Source organism: Engystomops pustulosus, chromosome 1 (assembly GCF_040894005.1).
Source record: "Engystomops pustulosus chromosome 1, aEngPut4.maternal, whole genome shotgun sequence".
In the NCBI taxonomy this organism is placed as follows: domain Eukaryota; kingdom Metazoa; phylum Chordata; class Amphibia; order Anura; family Leptodactylidae; genus Engystomops; species Engystomops pustulosus.
The window spans coordinates 89,180,410-89,205,021 of NC_092411.1; the positions used below are offsets into that span (position 1 = coordinate 89,180,410).

Consider the following 24,612-nt stretch of genomic DNA (forward strand, 5'->3'; position numbering starts at 1 on the left):
AGTGTCCAAAATCGCCCTGTATGATTTTTAAGCATTCAGGACAAGAAAAACATACTCACCTTTTCCCTTGCACCCTTGGCACCTGTGCATTCCAGTGAGTGAAACTGGTGTTTTATGGCGTGTGTGCAGTGAAGACAGCATAATGGTATCTCCTGATATGAGTCCAATGTGCCTCATCGGACTCACATTCAAGTATTAAAGTTATTTTTTTTCCATATAAAAACTTCAAAAAGGTTGATTTGGCGCCATTAGCCACAGGTGCATATGGACCTGTTAATAGTTTAGAGTCCTAAATCAATCTTGTCTTCTTTAAGGGGGATTTTTTTATTGTTCACTAATAAATCCTGGAACCCCAACGATCAACTGTTTAAAAAAAATGACAGCATTTTTTACATGCAGCCACGTCACCCCTACAAAGCCGCTGTGAGCTGAAACAATCCTTCAGTAATAGTAATGTCATTGAGCTATGAAGTAGAAGAGTAATAACTTTGTTAAACAGATTATGATGATGGTGATTAATGAAAAAAACAAATTCTGGATCAGCCCTTTAAGAGCATATATGGAAAGGCTAAGAGTAGCGGTGCTGTTACTCCGAAGGTTTTTACTGTATAAGAGGAAATTTATATTTGTTTCTACATAAACCCGAGTCCGACACCTTAGTGTTTGTCTCCACTTAGCCTTCTGAGACAATACAAATGTATGCATTCATGTTTATGTATAGCATGCTGTGCCATGTGTAAACAAGGGATAAGTAGCTGTTGTCCGCTGTTGATCTTCTCCTATACAGTTCAATCAGTACTGACAAAGTGAAACTGTGAAGGCCACACCCTTATTAGAGGCAATGGTAACTCCCAGTTGTCAATTTATTCACAAATATGAAAGAGGAAAACAGAATGATGAAGATCTATGTGAAAAGATGATGCAAAATCATTATTAGAATTCTATAATTCTGAAGACAAATATATACTGAAACAAATGGAATTTATAGCTTGTAAACGCTATATAGTTTTATTATTGACAGTACATTACCTTGCTCTTCCTCGATTTTCCGTAAATATTTCCTCATTATGCTATTTACATCATCTTCTTTGCCTTCTGCTTCAGGTCTCTTACTTTCTTGTGGGACTTCAGATGTTATCGGTTTCCCGGAGTAACCTTCTCCATCTACTCTTTGTATCCGGGGCCGACTTTTAATGCTATCTGCACTTTTGCAGGATACGACAGAACCAGAAGATGATGAAGAATCAGACAGATTTCCCAGATCTTCTCCAATACTTGAACTTTTCTTTAAAACACTTCTCAATCCCCCTAAAGAAGGGCTTGGTTCATATGACGGGAGATCACCAAAATGAACACTGAGTGGTCGTTGACCATCTTTTCTCGAGTTTTTGGACAAACTTTGAGTTGATTGAGACCGTCTAAGAGCAGGCAGGATGTCCTCAGAATCATCTGTAAGTTTCCTTTCAAAATTAAGATTTGGTACTTTCCAATTTAAGAAGTTTTCATCATTTCCAGGATCAGATACATTAGAAAGACTTCTATTTTGGAAAACAAGAGGTTGTTTACCAAATTCATTTTCACCAGCTTCTTCCAGTGGTGTTTCAAGACATTGTCTCCACGGCCTTGATCTCAAAGATGAACTAGCACCTTCTACTCCTGATTCTGCAGATGCAAGCTTAAAATGTGGTGGTTGATTAAGAGACTCACAAGAACCGAACCTTGCCATGCGCTTCACAGCAGGGGACAATGTTGGGTCAGACTTTTCAGATGGTAAGCAGCGAAGGCTTGATGAACGTGTTAATCCTTGACTTGTCATAGGCTTTTCATCTGAGAGTTTGCTCAGGGCAACCGAAAAATCTTCCTCATCATCATCAAGCCGTACACATCTTCTAAGAGAAGAAGCTCCAGTTGTCCGGTAAATAGGCAGTGAAGATGTTTCTTCAATAACTAAGGATGATGGATCTTTTTCTGAAGCCCTTTTCTTTCTCACTTCATCTAAAAACTCAGATAGAGCAGATGAGGAACGTGAAAGCTTTTCTTCTACTGGGGAGGAACGCCTTCTGCTCAAAGTTGGAGTAGTGTTTCCAGTGTGAAGCAATGGGCTTGTGTTCTCCTTTTTGGGAGAAATAGCAATGTTTTCATAATTCTTTGACCCAGAACTCAAGGAAGAATTTGGTTGACTTGCATCTTGATCCTTCACATCTTTTTGCCTAAATCAAACACAGCATAAAAGAGTTTAATATCTAAACATATGTGAGCCTCATGGCAACAAGACATTGCTATGATGCATATACATATTATATTACACATTTTACTTTTAAATTTCAATCATGATTCCATAAATGAATGTTGTGGTTCTATAGGGAAAATAAGCATCTTCTTAAAGTTTGGACAACTAAAACTATGGTATAGACTAAAGTAAACAATAAAAAATCAAACATAATAAATAAGGTACACTTACTCATAGATCCAGGCATTGTGACTGTAATAATCTTATATTTGTTATCCATGGCCTCCTTCTTTCAAAAATCAACCTTTAAAGATATGCTAACATCCTAGGGGTGTTAACAGAGCACCTCCGTGCAGCAGCTTCATAGGCTGTTAGACTGCATGACCTCCCCTTTTTGCTTTATCATAACTTCACTGCTTCCTCTTACAGCACAAAATGGGAGAAGAAAGTGTTTCTTGCACACTGTAACAACCCGTGAATCTGCAGCGTGGAAGTGCTCTGGTATTACCTCCGGAGACCTTCAGACTCACTAGCATAACTGTAAAAGTTGATTTTAGAATGAAGGAGGTCATGGATAACAAATATAAGGAGATTACCGCGGTCACAGTGCCTGGATCTATTTTTTTATTTTGATGGTAGTTATCCTTTAAGAGGTTGATGGTTGGTGTTGCATCTAGCAAATGCACAAAGAGACACATTTCTTTCCTATAATGGACATGCTGAAGTGCACCTGTTAGCTGTTCCTTAAACCAATTCACATTAATGTTTTATTTCAACATTGTTTCCATAATTTTTGCACCATGAACATAAAGAAGAATGTTATTTCAACATTACATGTTTTATAATGACTGAAAAAATCTCTTAAATTTAGCTAATCCATTTTTTCCCCCAAGGCACTATTGTAAATGTATGTAGTTAATGTATTTCCTTGGATTATCAGCTCATAGCTCTCAGAATATAACAGAAAAGACACATGAAGCCGAAATTGGGTTGCCTTTTAATGGTGTCTAGTGCTATCCTAGCTATACAATAGCTTCAAGGCATCCACACAGTCTAAAGATAACTATTAAACATGATGTCACTATGCAAACCATTTATTGTATACCCTAATGCTTATCATTAGTAGTGCCTTCTAGTAACAAATATCGATTCTTTGTTTATGTAGTATTAGATTAGACGTAAAGGGATTTTATTCAATTTCATTACAGTATTGTTTGAGTTTTAGTTAGCCTTAAAGGTTGTGACTAGCCTTTACAACCTGCTATTAACATGTATTTCCATGATGTAAGGCTGCGGGGGACTCTATCAAGTGCCGTGGAAGCAGTGGCGTAACTCGGAAAGGCTGGATCGGGGTCATGGGGCCCGCCTTACCATTATTAACGACATATACATTTTTGTATACACATGTTCATACAATCACACATGTTTATATACTTATATACATACACATGAAGTTCTACTTATACACTCATAGGCACACATTTATATTCACACATGCATACATGTATACAGTCATACGTACACATTTATGGCCTCATATACATTTATACCGTCTTACATATAGCATATACAGGTATTTTAATATACACACATACACTTTATACACTTTATTCATAAATTATATACTCAGACATACAGTAAGTACAAACACACCATATACATGTAGAATGCATATACATTTAACATAGACACATACAGCATATACACATTTACATGCAGTTAGGGTAATATATTAGCATTCCTTAGTGTGTCAGATCAGGTGGCCGGGCCCCCTGAAACTGTTGGCCCCATAGCAGCTGCTATGTTATGCCCCTGCAGAGTAGAATATTTTATAGAATGACACCACTAACTACTGCTATGCAGGTGTAACTATACTATACCAGGACCACAACTTCATCACACCATTAAAGTAATAATCAGCTCCCTGGTGACTGTGCCATCCCTAAACACATTTTAATATTGGGACACCTGAGATATCTCTACATGGAAGATTGAAATAGAACTATGGTTTTTACAAAAATTTGTATAAATTGTTACAAATCCACAACACTATCTTCAAAAAAACTGGTTTCCTGAAGAAACATAAAAATGTATTCAGTATTTCGTGATATATGGTCAAACAGCAAATAAGCCTGATATTCTACACCTATTATATTATACACCTGTCATGTGTAATGTAAGTTGTTAGCGGTCAACCCACTTGTTCAGCCAACAGTTACTTCCCCGGTCACCCTAAATGTGAACACTGGGCTAAACAGCACTGGGCGAGATTTATCAGAAGTGTCTGAGAGCAGAATTGTTCTAGTTGCCCATGGAAACCAATCAGAAATCAGCTTTCATTCTCCAACAGCTGTTTATAAAATTAAAGCAGAGCTCTGATTGGTTTCCATAAGCAACAAGACCAGTTTTACCCAGTGGCGTAACTTGAAGCTGAAGGGCCCCAGTGCAAAGTCTGTGCCAGGCCCCCGACAATAATGTATGTATTATGTATGTTTTATAGTACTAGTCTTCTCATATGGGAAAGTGAGACCTTAAGGGCCCCTAAGCCACCAGGGCCCGGTTGTGGTCGCACTCTCTGCACCCCCTCAAGTTATGCCCCTGGTTTTACCTCAGACATAATGTTTTAAAAGGGAGAGAGGGGTAAGTAATTGCAAGACAGGCATGCAAATTTTATATGCAGAAATCAACCCAAAATCAGATATCATAGGAGAGTTGGAACACATCTATAACACATTAGATAGCTGACAGGCCCCAATTAAATTGGCAGGTTTGAATCTTATGTATAATATCTAATGTCTAATGTATCCACCTTTAGATTTGATTTTTCCATCATCACAACTGGTAAAAAAAATCTGCAAGATGGATTGAGTTTCTAATGTTTTTTGATGCGTTTCTATTTTACAGTGTGATACAAAAATGCTGTTAAAAAGATTGTAAGGAGTGTTTATCATAATTTATTTCTAAGTACTTTGAATGTGAAATGAAAAATGAGTTACAATCTGCAAGAAGAACGAAGAAGGTTTATGAAAATTGGCCAAGAACGTCCCGCTGGAAAACCAAAGGCACACATTTTCATGAGAAAGAAGACAAATTTTCCAGCTGGATTTTCTGTAAAATAGAGAGATGCTACAACATAAGCTGATCAAGGAATATAAAGAGCCATGTTTCCTTGCATTTGGATTTTCAAGGAAGCTAAGTATAATGGGGTTTACCTTAACCACACACAAAAATAACATTTATTCGTCTTTGTGAAAAGGATAGCTTCATGTGAATGGTTTCCTAAGATGTGTATTGTCAGTGTGCTGAGGCTACATGTCTGTAGTTGGGATAATGATAGAAGGGAACATTTGTATGTATGATGAATGTGAAAACACAATCTACAACACATCCGAAAAGACACAGTCCTGTCCAGATATAGCCATTCTTGTCACTGTAATGTTTTTGGTGGCTGTGTAATGCACTTAAAGGAAATCTACCATCAAAATCCATCATGATAAATCAGGGACACTTACACATAGATCCAGGCATTGTGACTGTGATAAGCTTCTTATATTTGTTATCCATAGCCAGCTTCCTTCTAAAATCTTCTTTTAATGCTAATGAGCCAGAATGGCTCTGGGGGTTGTTTACAGAGCCAATTCGTGATGTAGTTTCACAAGCTGTTAAACTGTGCAAGGCACTCCCCCTTTCACTGTGTGCTGAAACTTCATTTGTTTCCATGAGATTACAGCAGGCAGAGGGCGGGGGAGAGCTGAAGGAGAAGGGGGGAGGTTCAGACAGTGTAACATCTTTTGAAGCTGCAACATGGAGTGGCTCCGGTAATGCCCTAGAGCCCTTCTGCATGTAATAAGGTATCCATTCTTGATTCTGATAGTAGACTGCCTTTAACCATATGTATGGGTTTGGTTAAAGAAAGAAAGAAGGAAGAGTGGATTTCATTCACTACCATAGAATAGCATAATTTGTCTATGTACTAAGGCCTATGTGCTAAGCTCCTCAACAGTCCTATGCTAAAGGAAGGCAATTGGAGATCCTTGGAACCTGTTTCGGTGGTTTCTTGGAATACATCAACATGAGGTGTCACTTTAACTGTGGGTGTGAAATATTATAGTTGTACAGACTTTTTAGAAATTAACATTTTTTCATGGCCATTTGCTTCAACATGCATGCTTTGGTAAGGAATGAAGTATTTTAGTATATCTTATGCCATTAAACACCTAAACAATTTAATCCAAAAATTACATTAATCTTTCCATTATTTGCTATAATGTATACTAGCAGACATATCATATACACGATCCTGCTGCCCTTTCTTTTATTCTTTTCTTTTTTTTTTTTTACAATCTTTTCAAGCTAAAACTTCTTCACTTGTAGCTACAAGCTTACACTGTAACCTGGGCAGGTTATAGGGGCTGTCCGAGATATATTATTGTTTTAATTTGGCTCTTAAATACCAGGTAGTAACAGGAAAAAGTGTTCTTCCCACTTCTTCCAGTGTTGTGCTACGGTCATCATGTGACCATGACAGCCAATCAGCGCGGAGTGATGTTGAATCATGCCTCGAGCAGTCATGGGCTGGAGACTAGAAGCTGTGGGAAAATGCAATGTTGGATTGAGGAAAGTACTACTTAGCATTTAACGGCCAAATAAAAGCAAAAAAAGCTAACTATTTTTGTGACTTTTTCAGTGTCAATAACTTCGGGGGAAGCTAGAGAAATTAGACTGGATGATGCATGTTATGTGGTTGGCCCATAATATGAAGGTGGTAGGTCACTGAATACATATATTGAGAAAAGAGACAAACATCAGAGACAATATCCCGTCCCTTAGCATAGTTTCACTATTCCACGCACATAAAATGTATTCCTATATATATAAGCGGGGTTAAGGTCTTATTCAGGGGCTTACAAAATACATGAAGCTGCATTAGTCATGCTGGTTCTGACTGAAGCAAAGGGGAAATATCTTGTAAAGTTTCAACTTAGATACTCTTCTGTTCATGGCATCATTAGGCATTTGTCAACAAAGTCTTAAAGTCTAAACAGGGAAATTGCATTTCAAGCCTCACAAATCATTTTCTCTGGGAAATAACTTCTAGCGTGCACTTGGCTTCTCTTGATTTCTTCACAGAGGATGGATATTTATGATGATTTTCTAGCTATAAAATTGTAAGGCCTCCATGAATACATCCAACACGTTCACCTTTCACTGATCTTCAAATACAGAGTCATTTAAAGTACAGCAAAGACTTGGACAAGAAGTATGTAGTCACACTTCAGCTTCAGGTAAAAAAAAAAAATCTGCCATTCAAGTCATTATGAAAAATAGTCATTCAACATAAACTCTCATTCAACAAACTGCAAACATGACCTTAAATGGGGTTGTGCAGCACTATGAAAACTATAACAGTATTTGTTAAAAACATTGGGGGTCATTTACTAAGGGTCCGATTCGCGTTTTCCCGACGTGTTACCCGAATATTTCCGATTTGCGGCATTGTCCCGGGATTTTGGCGCATGCGATCGGATTGTGGTGCATCAGCGCCGGCATGCACGCGACCGAAATCGGGGGGGTGGCCGAGCGAAAACCCGACGGATTCGGAAAAACCGCCGCATTTAAAAAAAGAAATGTGTCTCTTGGGACGCGCTTACCTTCACTCAGCCCGAGCCGGTGAACTCCAGAGCATTCAGATGCTTTTCAGCGCAGCATCGCCACCTGGTGGACGGCGGAGGAACTACCTTGATGAATCCCGGCCGGACCCGAATCCAGCGCAGAGAATGCGCCGCTGGATCGCGAACGGACCGGGTAAGTAAATCTGCCCCATTGACTATAGAGTGCTGTGCACTCCATTTATTTCTGAGATGTCAGCTTGTGAGCTTTCAGGTAGTCTCTAAAACCTGTAGCTAGAAAAATTATCACCTATATGTCATGCAAATTTTACTATTTCCAGCTACTCCTTGAATAGAACCCTAAGCATCTCTTTTAGTCCATGAAAATTGAACGTAATGGGGCTCATTTACTAAGGGTCCGAACACCGCACTTTCGTTTGGTTTCTCCAATATTTCCGATTTGCCCTGAATTGCAACGGGATTTTGGTGCACGCGATCGGATTGAGGCGCTTCGGCGATGGCTTTCACACGACAGAAATCAGGGGGCGTGGCCGTCGGACAACACGACGGATTCGGGAAAGCCACGGAATTTAAAAAAGAATTTGGGTCGCAAGATCAGCACTTACATGTACCATGATGAAGAAGGTGAACTCCGGTGGACCTCGGCGCAGCAGCGACACTTGCTGGATATTGGGCGCACGACCTTAGTGAATCCCGGCAGACCTGAATCAGCGTCGGACAACACACCGCGGGATCGCGACTGGACCGAGTAAGTAAATGTGCCCCAATGTAATGCCAAGGATCCTCTTGGACATTTATAGCCAATTTTGTTTTTGTGGTTTGTCCACAAATTTTATTACAATTTTAAAGCAATTTTTACAATATGTTTTTCAGCGTAAAACAATGGAGAATCACAGAAAATGAAAAATGACAAAGGCTGGCCCACTTTTTTCCTAAGAAGTTCAACCCCTTAACGCTCTGCGCCGTAGCTCTACGGCGCAGAGGTATAAGGGATGTATGAAGAGGGCTCACGAGTCCTCTTCATACAAAGGTGGGGGTTTTTGCATATTGCAGAAAACCCCCACCGCTAATAACCGCGGTCGGTGCTTGCACCGATCGCGGCTACTAACCCCTCCGTCGCCGCCGGCATTTAAAAGACGGCGGCGCGCGGGCGCCCCAATCTTTGTTACGATCGCCGCGCCCCCGAACATCATCGGGGGGCGGCGATCAGTTGTCATGGTAGCCTCGGGTCTTCGTTTGACCCGAGGATACATGGCTTCTGCATATCCATTACAATGAGCCTGTGGCTCATTGTAATGTATAGTGTGCAAAAATGCCATATATTGCAATACTGTAGTATTGCAGTATATGGTAGGAGCGATCTGACCATCTAGGGTTAATGTACCCTAGATGGTCTAAAAAATAATGAAAAAAAAAAAGAAAAAAAAAGTTTAAAAAATAAAAAAAATAAATAAAATATTAAAAGTTCAAATCACCCCCCTTTCCCTAGAACGGATATAAAACATAATAAACAGTAAAAATCACAAACAAATTAGGTATCGCCGCGTCCCAAAATGCCCGATCTATCAAAATATAAAAACGGTTAAGGGCGGCGGTGACCTCCGAGGCGGGAAATGGCGCCCAAATGTCCGAAATGCGACTTTTACACCTTTTTACATAACACAAAAAATTTTATAAAAAATGATCAAAATGTTACACAGACCTCAAAATGGTAGCAATGAAAACGTTGCCTCATTTTGCAAAAAATGACACCTCAGACATCTCCGTGCGCCAAAGTATGAAATAGTTATTAGCGTCAGAAGATGGCAAAAAAATGTTTTTCTTTTTTGTACACATTCTTTTAATTTTTGAAAATGTATTAAAACACAATAAAACCTATATAAATTTGGTATCACTGCGATTGCACCAAACCAAGAAATAAAGTAGGCATGTTATTTGGAGCGAAGAGTGAAAGTCGTAAAAACTGAGCCCACAAGAATGTGACGCACGTGCGTTTTTTTTTTCAATTTTTCCACATTTGGAATTTTTTTCAGCTTCGCAGTACACGGCATGTTAAAATAAATAACATTAAGGGAAGGTAAAATTTCTTACGCACAAAATAAGCCCTCACACAGGTCTGTACACGTAAAAATGAAAAAGTTATGGATTTTTGAAGTTGGAGAGCGAGAAATGAGCCGAAAAACCCTGCGTCCTTAAGAGGTTCAAAGTTCTTAGTGGACTAACTACATTTTAAAGCCCTGTTCAGAACACAACCAGTAACACCTGCGATTAGTGCTGACACCAATCACAGATGTTAACAGTTTGAATAGAATTGGCAAATTAATATGCTGGCAGTGCTGCGCGGTGCCACCATCAGGATCAACGACCAACCTGCCGCTGGCTACATTGCCAGATGAATTTTGATCATTGCTAGCACCAATCGCTTGTGCTAACTGTGGGGAGAATTTGAGCCAAACCCAGCCCTAGCCTAGAACTTCTAAGAAGTTTGGAATAGAGTCTGGGAGACCAGAAAAAGCAAAGTTTTGGATGGACAAGAACTTTGTGGTTCAGGTCAAGCATAAAATACAAATATCAAAAACCAGTATGATACAAGTTTCTTACCGTAAACTATGAAGACTAAGTGTATCAGATGTTGATTGTCTTGACTGACGTCCACTAACACTGCTTCCAGTAGGCGATGCCCAACTGGCTGATGATCCAACCCAGGATCGGACGCTCTCTGTTTTTCCCAAACTCATCACTGAACCGATTGTTGACCGATTATCTCTGTAGGGAAAATAAGAGGTATATATATTTAATGCATTATATGCCTGATTATTGTTATGAACAAAGGGAACTAAGCCTTGCAGAAAATGTGTCATTTGTTACAAAAAATAAAATTACTCTTATACTTAAAGGGGTATTATCATGAACAGAATTTAGGCCCTATAAACAGGATAGGGCCTAACTTACTGATCGGTGGGGGTCTCGGTGATGATGGGCAGACAGCCGCGCATGACCATTGACCGTTCTGCTCCATTAATCTCTATGGAGCTGACGGAGATTGCCGAGCGATACTATATTACATAACTCCCTGATCTAACAAATCTATGCCTGAATTATTATAAATAATTGTTATCCTGCAGATGATATAGACAAAAATCTTAAATTATTAATCTCTATAAAAGAGGAACTTTCACCACCTCCACTAACTCCAATTCTTTGCATCCTAGCATCCTCCTTTTTCCAGCACATTTAGAATTTTTTTCTAGTCCTCCCTGTTCCAACAGTGTCAGTAGTTAGACAAGCCGAATCTGTATTATATGCTGCATGCTCCAGTCCAGGATGACCCGCCTGAAATTGGGGAGCATAATCAGTTTGTTGGGTGCCGAAACCGATTCCTCAGCAAATGAAAAAATGCGAGTGAACTAGTTTCATTTAATTTTACATGTAATCCTAACCTACAATCTTCTCATGCCTTAAAAGCAAAAACTAAATTATGAATAGTGGTAGTTATGATGGCAAAATGGAAATGTATTTCTATGTCCAAAGTCACCTCCATTACTGAACACCGGTAATGTTTGGCTACACTTGAAAACCAAGCATTCAGGAGTTAATGTTGTAGATGCTGCAATGTGTCAACATGATTTTTTGCAGCACATTTTTCTTTTACTTTAAAGAAAATCTAGACAGGAGAGTAAATGGGAAAGGAGTTTAAACAGTATGAAGTATTGATAAAGTTCTGCAGTCCAACCACTGCCTGAAATTGCTCACAGTAACTAGAACTCAAAGCAGATTGTGCAATAAATGAAATTTGACATGCAAACACAAGACTTTCATTGAACCAGTGAGCAATTTATTGAAAATCTTTAATCCATCTCCTTGAGGCCATTGTGCTCAGAAAAAAAAACATGAATGAATTACTTTAATCTACAAACATATTGAGGTTTATTTTTTCAACCACATCAGCCCATTTCTAGCGCTTTTCAATTCCAACGCCACTCTGACTGCATGGAGCGGCAGCTTAGGTAACGTACGGGCGTCTATTCCACCCTTTCAGTCTCCATTGATATTGAACTTCATACATAGAACGCCTTAAGGGTTTTTGCCTCATCATATAGCAACAAAGAAGCTCTCAAAGCATCATATTAACCCAACAGGGATACTTACTGGTAGGGTGTGCTCAACATTTTAACTACTTCTCACCTCGGCACTTTTCCATTTTTGTGTTTTTGTCAGTACCACTACAGGATCTTTCAGATGTGGGTGATGTAATTTGATCATTCACTTTCTGCTTATTTACAGATGGAGGAGCTGTTAAAATTTTTATGTTTTAAAAACTTTTCATTACAATTTCGATACAATTAAGCAAAACTACTTTATAATTATAGCACCTTAGATTACTTATGTCCCCTCTGGAATCTGCCCTTCTTTTAGCTTCTTATTCCCTGGTTTTTACAAAAAAAGGATTTTAAAATTATGCAAAGGAGTCTGAGGGGCTCAAGGTTTTTATAGGTTTTCATGAAGCCTGGAGCCCCTCAGGTTCATTTGCTTATTTTGTAAAGCCTTTTATTCTTAAAACAAAGGCATAAGAAACTAAAAGAAGAGCAGATCCTGCCAGAGGGAGTCACACCAGTCAGTCAGTGTGCTTGGTTTACAATCCTTCATCCTGGTGGTATTGTTGTTAATGAACAAGATAGGACCTGTATATTAAAGAAACTTCGTTTTAGAGGATTAGAGGGGGTTATATAACAATTTTCAGGAAAATAGGAGCAGCATTGTCAAAAGTGAATAAGAAATAAATCGTATTCAGTTTGGTGCCATAAAATCTGCCGAATCTATGTATCAATGAATTGATTGCCACATTTCTAGCCTCAGTGTATAACTTATTTTTACCCATCTGGTTCTCTCTTGTAAATTCATTGTGCTTTCTGTCCATGTGACCTTGGCTTTTCAGTTTTTTGTGCTTATTATTAGATTTTAAAATGCGGAAAAGTAAACTGCATTCCAAGAAATACCACACAAAAACTGTAATGATAATGTGAGCTTTGCATTTGTACTTTGAAGTCCTTGCAGTATAAGGTTAAGTCCATAATGGCATTTTAACCCATTTTCCCTGTAGAAATAATCATATACAAGCATTTTATAGAGGCATACAATCTCCTTCTCCTCCTCCTCAGTGATCATCCGCACATCTCCTCACTACCCAGGATTCTTTGATCTGTGGAGCTGAATCTCTGCAGGAAGCACACTCCCTGACCGATTCACAGATGTTCTAGTACTACAATCAGGTGAAGCCAAGTTTCTCCACATAAATGGAAGATATTCAACGTATTATGCCACGTGCCATACTAATTGTAGGCACCTGAACTCACTCACGCTTGCATACAGTGGATAATGAACGAAGGTGTCATAGAATGAAAGCATCTCTGTGTGTGTTTGTAATTATTGCCAGAATATATATAGATGTGAATGCAGTACAGTCGCAATATAATATAATTGATGAGCATTAATCTGCAATTATGATTTGATACAGACCGAGGATACAGTGGAAATAGTGGCCAAGCTGTGGTAACCACAAGCAAAGTGTTATGTGCCAATGAAGGTGTATGAGACAACTATTTGTAACACAAGAATTAGGTTTCTTAATGGGTTAATATGCCCCTGCATGGAGATACGTCAGTTTGACCACCTATTGTATGTGAACCTTATAGACCAAAGTGAATATTCACCTTAGAGCCATTTTAGCTTTAATATTGGAATGTTATGTATATAGCCAATACTTGTAACCATAAAGCAACTAAATAGTGTATAGAATTCTTCATTCAATGCAGCCTTTGTGTATGCTGTAGGTTCCGTAGGATGGGTCATGCAGTACCTTTGGTATTGTAATATGAACTAATAAAAGCATGTTTTAACTATATGCATACATGTGCTGAATCCACTATTCAGTTCTTCAATCTACTCCAATAACAGAGCGGCAATAAGAGATCCACTGCACAAGTTCTAATGAGTAGCCATTAAAAATGGAAGGGATTTGAGCTGCATTTATTTGGAAACTTGTCATATCTGGAGTTCATCTGTGCCATATTGCAGTTATAAGTCCAAAAAAAAGGGAGTTTTATTGGCACTCACCAGCTCCGTTAAAAATAGTTCAGATTTATTCATCCAAGATGAGAAAACGCATTTGCGACATTTTCTTGTGGGCTTGGATATTACGTCTTTCACTGAGCGCCCCAAATGAGATGTCTACTTTATTCTTTGGGTCGGTACGATTAAGGGGATACCAAATTTGTATAGGTTTTATAATGTTTTCATACATTTACAAAAATTAAAACCTCCTGTACAAAAATTATTTTTTTGATTTTGCCAACTTCTGATGCTAATTACTTTTTTATACTTTGTGTATGGAGCTGTGGGTAGTGTCATTTTTTGCGAAATTTGATAATATTTTCAATGATATCATTTTTAGGACTGTACGGACTTTTGATCACTTTTTATAGATTTTTTTATATTTTTCAAAATGGCAGAAAAGTGCCATTTTCGACTTTGGGCGCTATTTTCCGTTACGGGGTTAAACGCATTGAAAAACCGTTAATATATTTTGATAGATCGAGCATTTTCGGATGCGTCGATACCTGATGTGTTTATGATTTTTACTGTTTATTTATATTTATGTCAGTTCTAGGGAAAGGGGGGTGATTTGAAATTTTAGGTTTTTTATTATAATTTATTTTTTTTTAACTTTTACTATTTTTCCGACTCCCTAGGGTACTTTAACCCTAGGTTGTCTGATCGATCCTATCATATACTGCCATACTACAGTGAGTGCCAATCAAACTCCCTTTTTTTTTTGGACTTGCATTTGCTTGTGAAAGTGGAAGACTCTTTCCTGGATTGAGCACCTGGTGGTGAGCGCACCTGTTCTGTCTCTTTTACATTCATATTGCAGTTATGCCTCATACTTTAGCAAAATGTGGTTGAAATATAAAATTGAAGTTTGTTCTCATAGTGATTTATCTGTGCTAGTGCTATATAACTGTTGCTACTCATACCTGTTACTCATTTTTATCTGGCATCTGGTCCAATTATATTAACCACAGAAACAAATATGAGTGAAAATAAAGGGTCATCTCATTTGCTTTCTTTAACTGGTTCTCGAACCTTTGCCAACTATTTATAAGGGGTCGATCACCTCCCTAAAGCCCACACCATAGTATATTTGCAGCGCAGGGGATCAGGCATCTGCAGTTTGGATCTCCTGCTGCAATCAGCAGAAACAGAAAGAAACAGTACTCACAGCTTCTGTCTTCTCTGTTTCTCGTACACAGCACTGAAACAGAGTGCAGTGCCGAGAGAAGAGGCAGCAGCTGCTCCTTTGCCTCTATGCATCCCAACAATCATGTGCTCCTATCACTTGCATCACCCTATAGACCAGCCAGTTACTATAAAATAGACTGTTATATATCAAAATGTGTGCTATAAGGTAGCACTGTTTTGCAGTCACAAAAAATAGCTAAAAATGTAAAAGCCATCATTTTTTAACCAATGTTTAAACTTTTAAGCCTAAAATGTTGTTTGCAATAAAAACTGTGACCAAAAATGCATAGAATAAGAATCTTGTATTTCTCCCAAATGAAGCATTGCCAAAATCATGTTGGTAGCCCAAAAAGTGAAAAAGTTAGGACCATTTAAAGAACATGTGGTCAGCGTGACCACAGAATTTGAATGATTTAACAGGGGTTAAAAATGCATCTTATCTCACATAAAATAACACCTCACATCGACAAGAAAACCAATATTTTATGGCTTCCTTAAAACTGCCTGATTTTATATGGCTAAGCTGACTGCTGCCTGGGCCTCATTCCCTTGTGGGTCCGCCCCACTTTGCGCCCATACGACAAGTAATGTCTAATGCTGGGTGTGTCCATACTTAGGAGAAATTGCATAACAAGTTGTAAGATGGGTTTTTTCCTTTTATGCTTTATAAATGTGTAAATTTTAAGACAAAATGACTAGTTACCAACTAAAATGGACCATCTAAATGTCACCTTCAGTTTGTTTTAATGGCTCTCAAAGGGATCACAACCCTTTCTTAAAGCTGTTATTAATTGGTTGGGAGGGCAGTTTTGAAAATTGGGTGATATATAGGGGGTTTCTAATATTATATATTTCAAGTCTCAATTAAAACAAAACTGATTTCAATTTATAAGCTGTTTCATAGCTTAAAAATTATGAAAAAATAAAGCAGACATATGGGAAATGTTAGTTGGTAAATAACATCAGTTATAAAAATATTTCTATAAAAAGCAGATAATTTAGAATGTTGACACATTTTCAAAAATATTGCCAAATGTAACAATTTTTTTTAACAAATGCAAAATATGTCAACCAAAATTTACCAGTAACATGGTTAGGTACAACATGTTACAAAAAATATCTCAAAATCATATTGGTAGGTTTTAAAAGTGTTTAAAAATTCTAACCATATAAAGTGACCCATGTCATATTAAAATCACGGGTCTGAGCCCCTTAAAGTGGTGAAGGGGTTAATCAGTAAAGAATAGCTAAGAAAACAGTATTCACAAGTTAGAAAATAATGCTTATTTTAAATACATGTTTGGTGGCTGTCAAACTGATGTTGGCTCTATATCCAGGAGTTTCCAAATATAGAACTATTATGACATGAGATATACCTAATATCATGTTATTACTGGAATCACTACCATTAGCTGTGAGAGTAATCGGATAATAACAGTGGAGTTGCCCAGCACATCTGTCAGCGCTTCACATGTTAACGTTGTAGAAGGAACTGCTATCTGCAGTCATAAAAAGTAAAGAGTGCACCCACTATGAATTCTACCATTTTAAAGTGGGTATGAAAAGTATACATTTTTCACTCTTTGTGTTATTGCAGCCAATTGGTAAGATCAAAAAAGTTCTTTAAATAGAATTTTTGCTAATTTGTTAAATAAGAAAAACTGAAATATCACATGGTCATAAGTATTCAGACTATTTGCTCAGTATTGAGAAGAAGCACTTTGAATGGTGATCCGAATTTCTCACATCTGGATTTGGGGATCCTCTGCCATTCTTTCTTGAACATCCTCTCCAGTTCCCTCAGGGTGGGTGGTGAACATCCATTTTCATGTCTCTTCAGAGATGTTCAATTGGGTTTAGGTCAGGGCTTTAACTGGGGTAGTCAAGAATGTTCACACAGTTGTTCTGAAGCCACTGCTTTGTTATTTTAGCTGTGTGCTTAGGGTCATTGTCTTGTTGGAAGGTGAACCTTTGGCCCAGTCTGAGGACCAGAACACTCTGCAAGAGGTTTTCATCCAGCATATCTCTGTACTTGGCCTCATTGATCAATCCTTCAATTGCAACCAGCTGTCCTGTCCCTGCACCCCCATATCATGATGCTGCTACCACCATGTGTCACTGTTGGGAATGTATTTGCCAGGTGCGGAGCAGAGCCTGATTTTTTCCCTACATACCGCTTCAAATTAACATCAAAAAGTTCGAGCTTCATTCTCATCAAATCAGGAAATCTTATTTCTCATAGTCTGGGTGTTCTTCATGTGTTTTTTAAACACTGCATGCAGGCTTTAATATGTCCTGCGCTGAAGAGAGGCTTACGTCGACATACTCTGTCAAAAAGACGTGATTGGTGGAGGACTTTGTGGAAATTTCTCACATCTACCGACTGCATGTCTGAAGCTCAGCCACGGTGGTCTTGGGGTTCTTCTATATGTCTCTCACCAGGGTTTTTCTCTCATGACTGCTTAGTTTGTCTGGATAGCCAAGTTGAGAAAAAGTTGTGGTTGTCCCAAACTTCTTCCATTTAAGGATTATGAAGGTCACTGTGCTCTTAGGAACCTTTAGTGCTTCAGAAATTCTTTTGTAACCTTGGCCAGATCTGTGCTTTGCCACAATTCTGTCTCTGAGCTGCTTGGGCAGTTCTTTAGACCTAATGATTCTCATGTGTTCTGACATGCACTGTAAGATGTGAGGTCTTATATAGACAGGTGTGTGCCTTTCCTTATTAATTCCAATCAGTTTAATTAAACATAGTTAGACTCTAATGAAGGGGTAGAACCATCTCAAGGAGGATTAGAAGGAAATGGACAGCATGTGAGTTAAATATCACAGCAAATGGTCTGAATATTTATGATCATGTGATATTTCAATTTTTCTTGTTGTCAAGATGGGGTGCAGAATGTCCATTTTTGATCTTACCATTTGGCTGCAATGAAACAAAGAGTATAAAATGTAAAGGGGGTCTAAATACTTTCCGTACCCATTATACATTTTAGGACATAAGAAAGAAAAATGTCTGGACCTCAGAAGATCTTAAAATTTCTGAAACTTTTCTGATCTGTTAACAGTTTTAAAGGATTTTCTTTACAGTAAATATTTTACATACTCATAATTAGATGCAATCTTGAATATTAGTTATTCAGCAAACATCAAACCCACTGGAAAAGCCACGTATTTATCAATAGCTTAATGCAAACCTTTATCTGTAACTTTGTAGCAATGATTTTCTGTATACGTTTCTAACATGATTCTGGAGAAATTCTGGTTCACTCTTTGCATATTGCGGTCTACAGGCATTCATTTATGCACAATTACTGTAACCCCTTAGTAAGCAGCAGGGACAAATTGGACATGCTTTGTGCAGCGCTGCTAATCTGTCAGTGCTATATCAATAATTATTTATTATTATTATTCTTTTGGCCTAAATGTTCAAGCAATTCTTGTTGTTCTTTCACCCTCACCTTTCAAAAGTCATAACTCTTTCAATTTTCTGTCATCCAGACTTTTTTGCTGGTTTAGTTGACTTTATTTAAGACTTAATTTTTGGTACATTGAAATTAAGAAAAAATAGGTTTTATGAATTTAGAAAAGTTCATCTTTGAGCTGCATCACTCTTTACTAAAGGCTGCATTCTGTGTAGAATCTCAGTCCAATTCAGTTGCACAGAGCTTAGCTGATACTCAACATATTGCTTCATCATGGTGGCTTATAGAAGTTTCACAGCTTTCCTCTAACAAGTTCCATTTAATATATAACAAATGGGAACTAGGAAACAATACCTTTCAGTATCACTGTCATCGCTGGATTCAACCTCCTCTAGTGCAGCTTGTAAGTCAGCAATACGACGAATTGATGTTTCTAGATCCGCTTGTAAAGTCTGCCTTACTGCTGTGAGCTCAAACACCTGCGTCTCCTATAAAAAAAAAGTTATAAAAAATAGATTAATACTACATTAAGACAGAGAACACTGACCTCAATAGTCACTTCAATTATCTGAATCATAAGCTGGAAATTTGGAATAAAACTTTTAACTATAACAGCAAATCTTTGCAAGAAACTCAGAATTCTATTTAAACAAATTTTTAATGACTTCACGCATAGCTTATTAACAGTGATGAATGGACCCTATTAAATTTGAAGTTAAAAATTCTGTCTGGGTCCTGTCCGAAGCCCAAATAGGACTATCCACAATGCTAGAACCGATTTTCCATTTATTTAAATGCCGCTGGCAAAGCTGCCACCAACATTTAAATTAATATGGACCATGTGCCCCTATTTTGGGGAGGATCAGAGCTTTGGTCATCATAGGGGAGTCCCAAACCCCCCCCCCCCCCAAAATGGCAGCGCACATGCACCGTGGATGGAAAAGGCATGCATGCCTCCCCCACAATAATTCAAATGCTGGTGGTGGCTTTGCCAGCGTCATTTATAAAGATAACACCCGGAATCGGTTTACTAGCGGCGGTGATGAAGCATTTTGGGGGCTGAACTCTCAACGTTCAGTACAAACCCGCTCAACACTACTGATTACTAAGCGTTCCCAGGTTCCTAAATATCACTAGTAGAGCTATGGTACATTATATGAAATACAATAATGCATATAGTAAGTATATCAAGAAATCAGAGTACATCTACTGGCCTCCTTCAATATCACAGATCAAAATATAGGCAAATTTACGAACCCATATAATGGCCGTAGGCCCTGGCCTAACCACAGGTCTAATGGAATTTACAACATTAAAGGGGTATTCCAGGAATAAGAATAATTCATATACAAACTAGTATTCAAAATATAAGCTAATGTGTAATTAGTTGTTATTTAAAATTTTGCTCCCCTAAGCAGAAAATTCTGGTGACATAGACTGTAATAAAGAATTAAAATGCTACTGGCCCTTTAATCATTCCATTAATTTCCTTTGCGCGGTCCATTGTGGAGCAGACACAGGAAAGAAGATGGCTGTTGGTCACATGTCCACATCACATGTCCTGCACCTGCCTGGGCGGGTCATGTGATCACCACTACGTTTGGCTGTAGTCGGTTGGTTGAAGTGCATCCAGTATGGCCAGTGTTGTGGTGATGGGCAGGGATGGCAGTTACACATCATTACTATGGTAACAGAGCAAGAAAGTCTGTTACATCATCACTGGAGGCAGAACACAAGAGGCAGGAGGAGTTACTGAGAACTAAAGGATCATGGAACTTGTAGTTTCCAGTGGCAGCCATCTTAGTGATAACTCCACCTACTTTAGAGAGGCCATAAATTTTGTAAATCATAAAATCAAACTATTTAAGCTCTGTTTTGTGACTAATAACATTGAGTATTGTTGTATTCATTTATTTATATCATCATGGGGTTTGTGTCAGACGTTCATATTCCCAGAATACCCCTTTAAACATATCTATCATGCTGTATATTTGGCTTATTACTCATAATACATTTATTACACCGTATTGATCACTGGTGATCCTGGGCTTTTTTGGAGTAAAAAGTCTCAAAAAGTTGCATTGAGGTTTTTTGGACTTTTACTGCTAAAAAGGCTAATAGGATTATGCAATTTGACAGTTTTTTGGGAGATCCTAGACTGAAAAATCCCAGACATAAAGTAGACCATAAGAACATTTATTAAAGGGCCAAATCCACTTTGATTAATCAGAGGAGCTCTAAAAAATAGGCATAGGACAGTCCCAAGGAGCTGGCCTGATAAATAACCCCCTATGGGTTCATAAAGATGGCTAAATTATGCTCTGGTAAAACTGGTAAACTTTTTGAACTTTTTACATAAGAACATTTATGAGTGACACAAAAAAACACAGGAGCAGAAAGAATAGTAAAGATAGTTTATCATAACTGAACAATTTATTAAATGTCTTTTGTTTGTATACTGCAGATATTATGTATATCTCTATATTATTATTACGGTATATTTATTGTATATTTATGTTAAAGATCAAAAAAATCTAACATTGTATGAAAAATATTAATAATTGAATCTTTTACTTTCTAAGTAAATAATATAGATTAGATGTATGTCCAGATACACAACATATTTGATAAATCATATATTAAATAATTTTCACTTAATGCTTTATTGAATCTGGTGCCATAAGGCTTAGAAAACAGCTAATGCATAAGTCATCAGCAGCACAGCCAACTAGTGCATCCTGGCAGAGAACAATATTTCCATATAAGTTATGGTTGTCAGGATATAGAGCAGCATATATTCAGGCAACAAATATACGCAGCGCTGTCTACAAAAATATTAAAGGCCACATAATTCTACTCTTCCTGATTTAAGCAAGTGCACAGTGACAAACAATTCTCACCAATTCCTTGCAGGCACACAATGATTTAGATGGAAGTGAGTATTGAAGGTTCTCAGCATCAGTTTTTGGGGCTCTGCACGTAGCTGATAAATTCTTCAGGTCGGAACTGGTGGAGTTGCTCCCATATTCAGGCCGGAGTCTCTTAGTGAATATAGTTGCAAGACCATCGGCAGGGAGAATTTTAAGACTGGCGTTCTAAGCACCATTCTTAATAAATCCCCCCTTAGTGTTTAATACATAGGACATTTATACTAGCCTATGTATTTGTATTTTGCATATTTGTTCCATGAATATAAATGACAGCGCTGATTGGTGTTAAAGGGGTTGTCAACTTTCAGCAAATAATTTAGATGGTTTGTAAAGGATAAGTAATATGACTTTTCAATATACTTTCTGTATCAATTCCTCTCTGTTTTCTAGATCTCTGCTTGCTGTCATTCTATAGAAAGCTTCTATGTTTACTTCAAGTGGATAGAATCATGTCCATGGTCTTGTGATGGACACACAGGTGCATGAGACTAATGATACTAATGGCTTGTGCACCTGCCTGTCCATCATATGACCATAGACAGATTTCTGTCCACTGGAAATAAACATAGAATCTTTCTATAGAATGACACAAAGCAGAGATCTAGAAAACTGTGAGAAATTTATACAGAAAGCATATTGTATAACTTTTCCTTTCACAAACATTATCAATTATTTGCAAAGTATTAGCAATTTCTCCTTGTGACCATAGTCCAACTAGGTAGTGGTTAGCACTAGAGCCTTGCAGCTCTGGGATCTGGGTTCAAGTCCCAGAATCAACATCTGAAAAGAGTTTGTATGTTCTTTCTGTGTTTGCGTGGGTTTCTTCCCACAGTCCAAAACATACTGGTAGGTTGCTTAGATTGTGAGCCCCATGGAGACAGGGACCAATTTGTCATGCTCTGTGCAGCGCTGCGTAATCTGTGTGCGATACATAAATAAAGGAATTATTATTATTATTTTTATTACTAGGTTTGCAGGTTCGTGTCTCATATCATATTACAGTTTCCCATAACAAGCCTGTTGGTCTATATTGTACCTTTTGGGAAATACAGAATCATTATATTTGGATCCACATGGAATTTTGGGAGAGAAATGTGGCTTTGGATTTCAAACTATACAGATTCTTTCTAAACCCAAAGAAAACTTACTGAAAAGTTAGTACAAAGAGCACTGATATATGCTATAGAAAATATATGGGTAGTAGGCATCTGCAGTCCTCTGAATCAACAGTATAGAAACATAGGTTGTACTTGATGTTTCCAATTATTTAACTCTTTATAGGAAGACACTGAATAGTCTAAACTCCTTAAAGAGCAGAATAATCAAATGAAACATTATGTAAGTAAGTAAGGAACGAGTTAATATTTAGCCTCCTTTCCATATCTCCATGTTGTGTACAGGACTACAGATACCATGCTCACCAGAGGAGAAAGAAGAAGTAGAAAAAATAGGTACAGTGAAGTCGGTTCCCTTAACGAAGTTTAAAGCTATCCATTGCCTTGCAAAATTTAGCTTCAAAGGATTTTTTATGCCTTAAGCAAAGCATTTCCATTTCCAGGTTTTTTCTCTAGCTATGGCCCCTCACAAGATGAATATCCTGCCTTTATTTCAGAGGGCATACTATAATAGCAAATAATTGAATGTGTTTATTTTGGCCATCTTTTTATGAAAACTTCCTTATTTTTCATACATTGGCATAATACAACAATGTAAGAATTCTGAATTATTGCTGCCTCCTGTGTGAGGTGAACCTTAGAATATGACAATAAGTACTTGCTGTTGCACTCATACACAGAACACAGTGTAACACTGCACATTTAACATGATTAAAGCTGCCAGCTGTAAAATTGCCATCTCGGCAGTGACAGGGTGAGAGATGATATGTGGTGCATGGAGCGACAGCCCTGGGTGCTGCAGCCAGCAGACTGTCAAAGTAAATAATGCAAACCCAGCTACTGTGGGGTGAAAAGGACTGAAGGGGAAATGGAGCAAAATTCTAAACACATGCAAATAAATCCCCTAATTCTGCATCATTGTACTCCAATTCCTGATCAATGGCATGTGGAAGCCATAAAAGGGCTAAATTATATTAGTTAGGGCACAGACATAGCAATAGACTCCCTCAAAGTAACTATTTTCTGTAGATTTCAGATGTCACTTGTCTGGTGCAAGGTAGAACTGAAAGCAGTGATGTGACAAAAACAGGGGATTGCAATATATTGCCAGTAAATATGACATATGCACTGCAGCAATCTTATGTGGAAGCATGGCTCCTGGAAATTCTTTATTATTCACCCATGATACAAGTTAAAGGAAACCTACCCTATGATATTATTCATTATGAAGCAAACACACCTTGAGAATGCTGTAGCTACACTAATGCAGGATCATATATTGGTTAATCCCTGAGCTGAGTGGTTTTGCTGAAAAAACAATTTTAACGTTCAGGATCTTTTGAAAGCTAGGTCAGCATGGCTGCCAAGATAAACACATTACACACAGGAGCTGGGAATTACAAATAGAGGTCAGTCAAGACATTACTAATCAACCTGAGCTGGATCACTCATACATAGCAGCTGGTACAGAAATTGATTATTCTGTCTGGCAGGGAGAACAGTGATTGCATTATCCTCTCCAGCAGAGAAAAACTCACATGCTAGAACAAGTGCAGAACCAAGCGCTGAAGGAGCCATAGAAGCCACAGAGCTTCATTATCATAATGGTATATCTGTTTTTTCAGCAAAACCACTCAGCACAGGGATTAACCAAGATATGATCCTGCATCAGTGTAGCAACAGCATTCTCAAGGTATGTTTGCTTCATAATGCATCAAATGAAATGGTAGATTTCCGTTAAGCAGCTCAATATACCATATGCTATGCATATATGCACACCCTGAATGTGACATCAATTACAAAGTATAAAAGCAATAGTATGAAAATCATATTATTGCAAAGTGCACAATTAATTTGCATATTACTTTTCAAGGTATAAGTTTGGAATGGAGAAGTGCCATTTGGAGCGCACAGTGAAAGCTGTAAATATGAAGCCCTGAGAAAATGTCACAACAATTGGAAATTTTATTTCCAATGTACCAAGAA

General features: G+C 37.9%; 1 protein-coding gene across 1 annotated transcript in view; it reads right to left on the minus strand.

Moving 5' to 3' along the window:
* The window catches only part of MYO18B (myosin XVIIIB), a 378,023-nt gene that overhangs the window by 13,535 nt on the left and 339,876 nt on the right, over positions 1-24,612 (minus strand). The window contains exons 41-43 of the mRNA XM_072147027.1: positions 18,936-19,069; positions 10,462-10,626; positions 1,030-2,210 (exon numbers count right to left, since the gene is read on the minus strand). Of these exons, the coding sequence (XP_072003128.1) occupies positions 1,030-2,210; positions 10,462-10,626; positions 18,936-19,069 (1,480 nt within the window). The remainder of the gene's footprint in view (positions 1-1,029; positions 2,211-10,461; positions 10,627-18,935; positions 19,070-24,612) is intronic.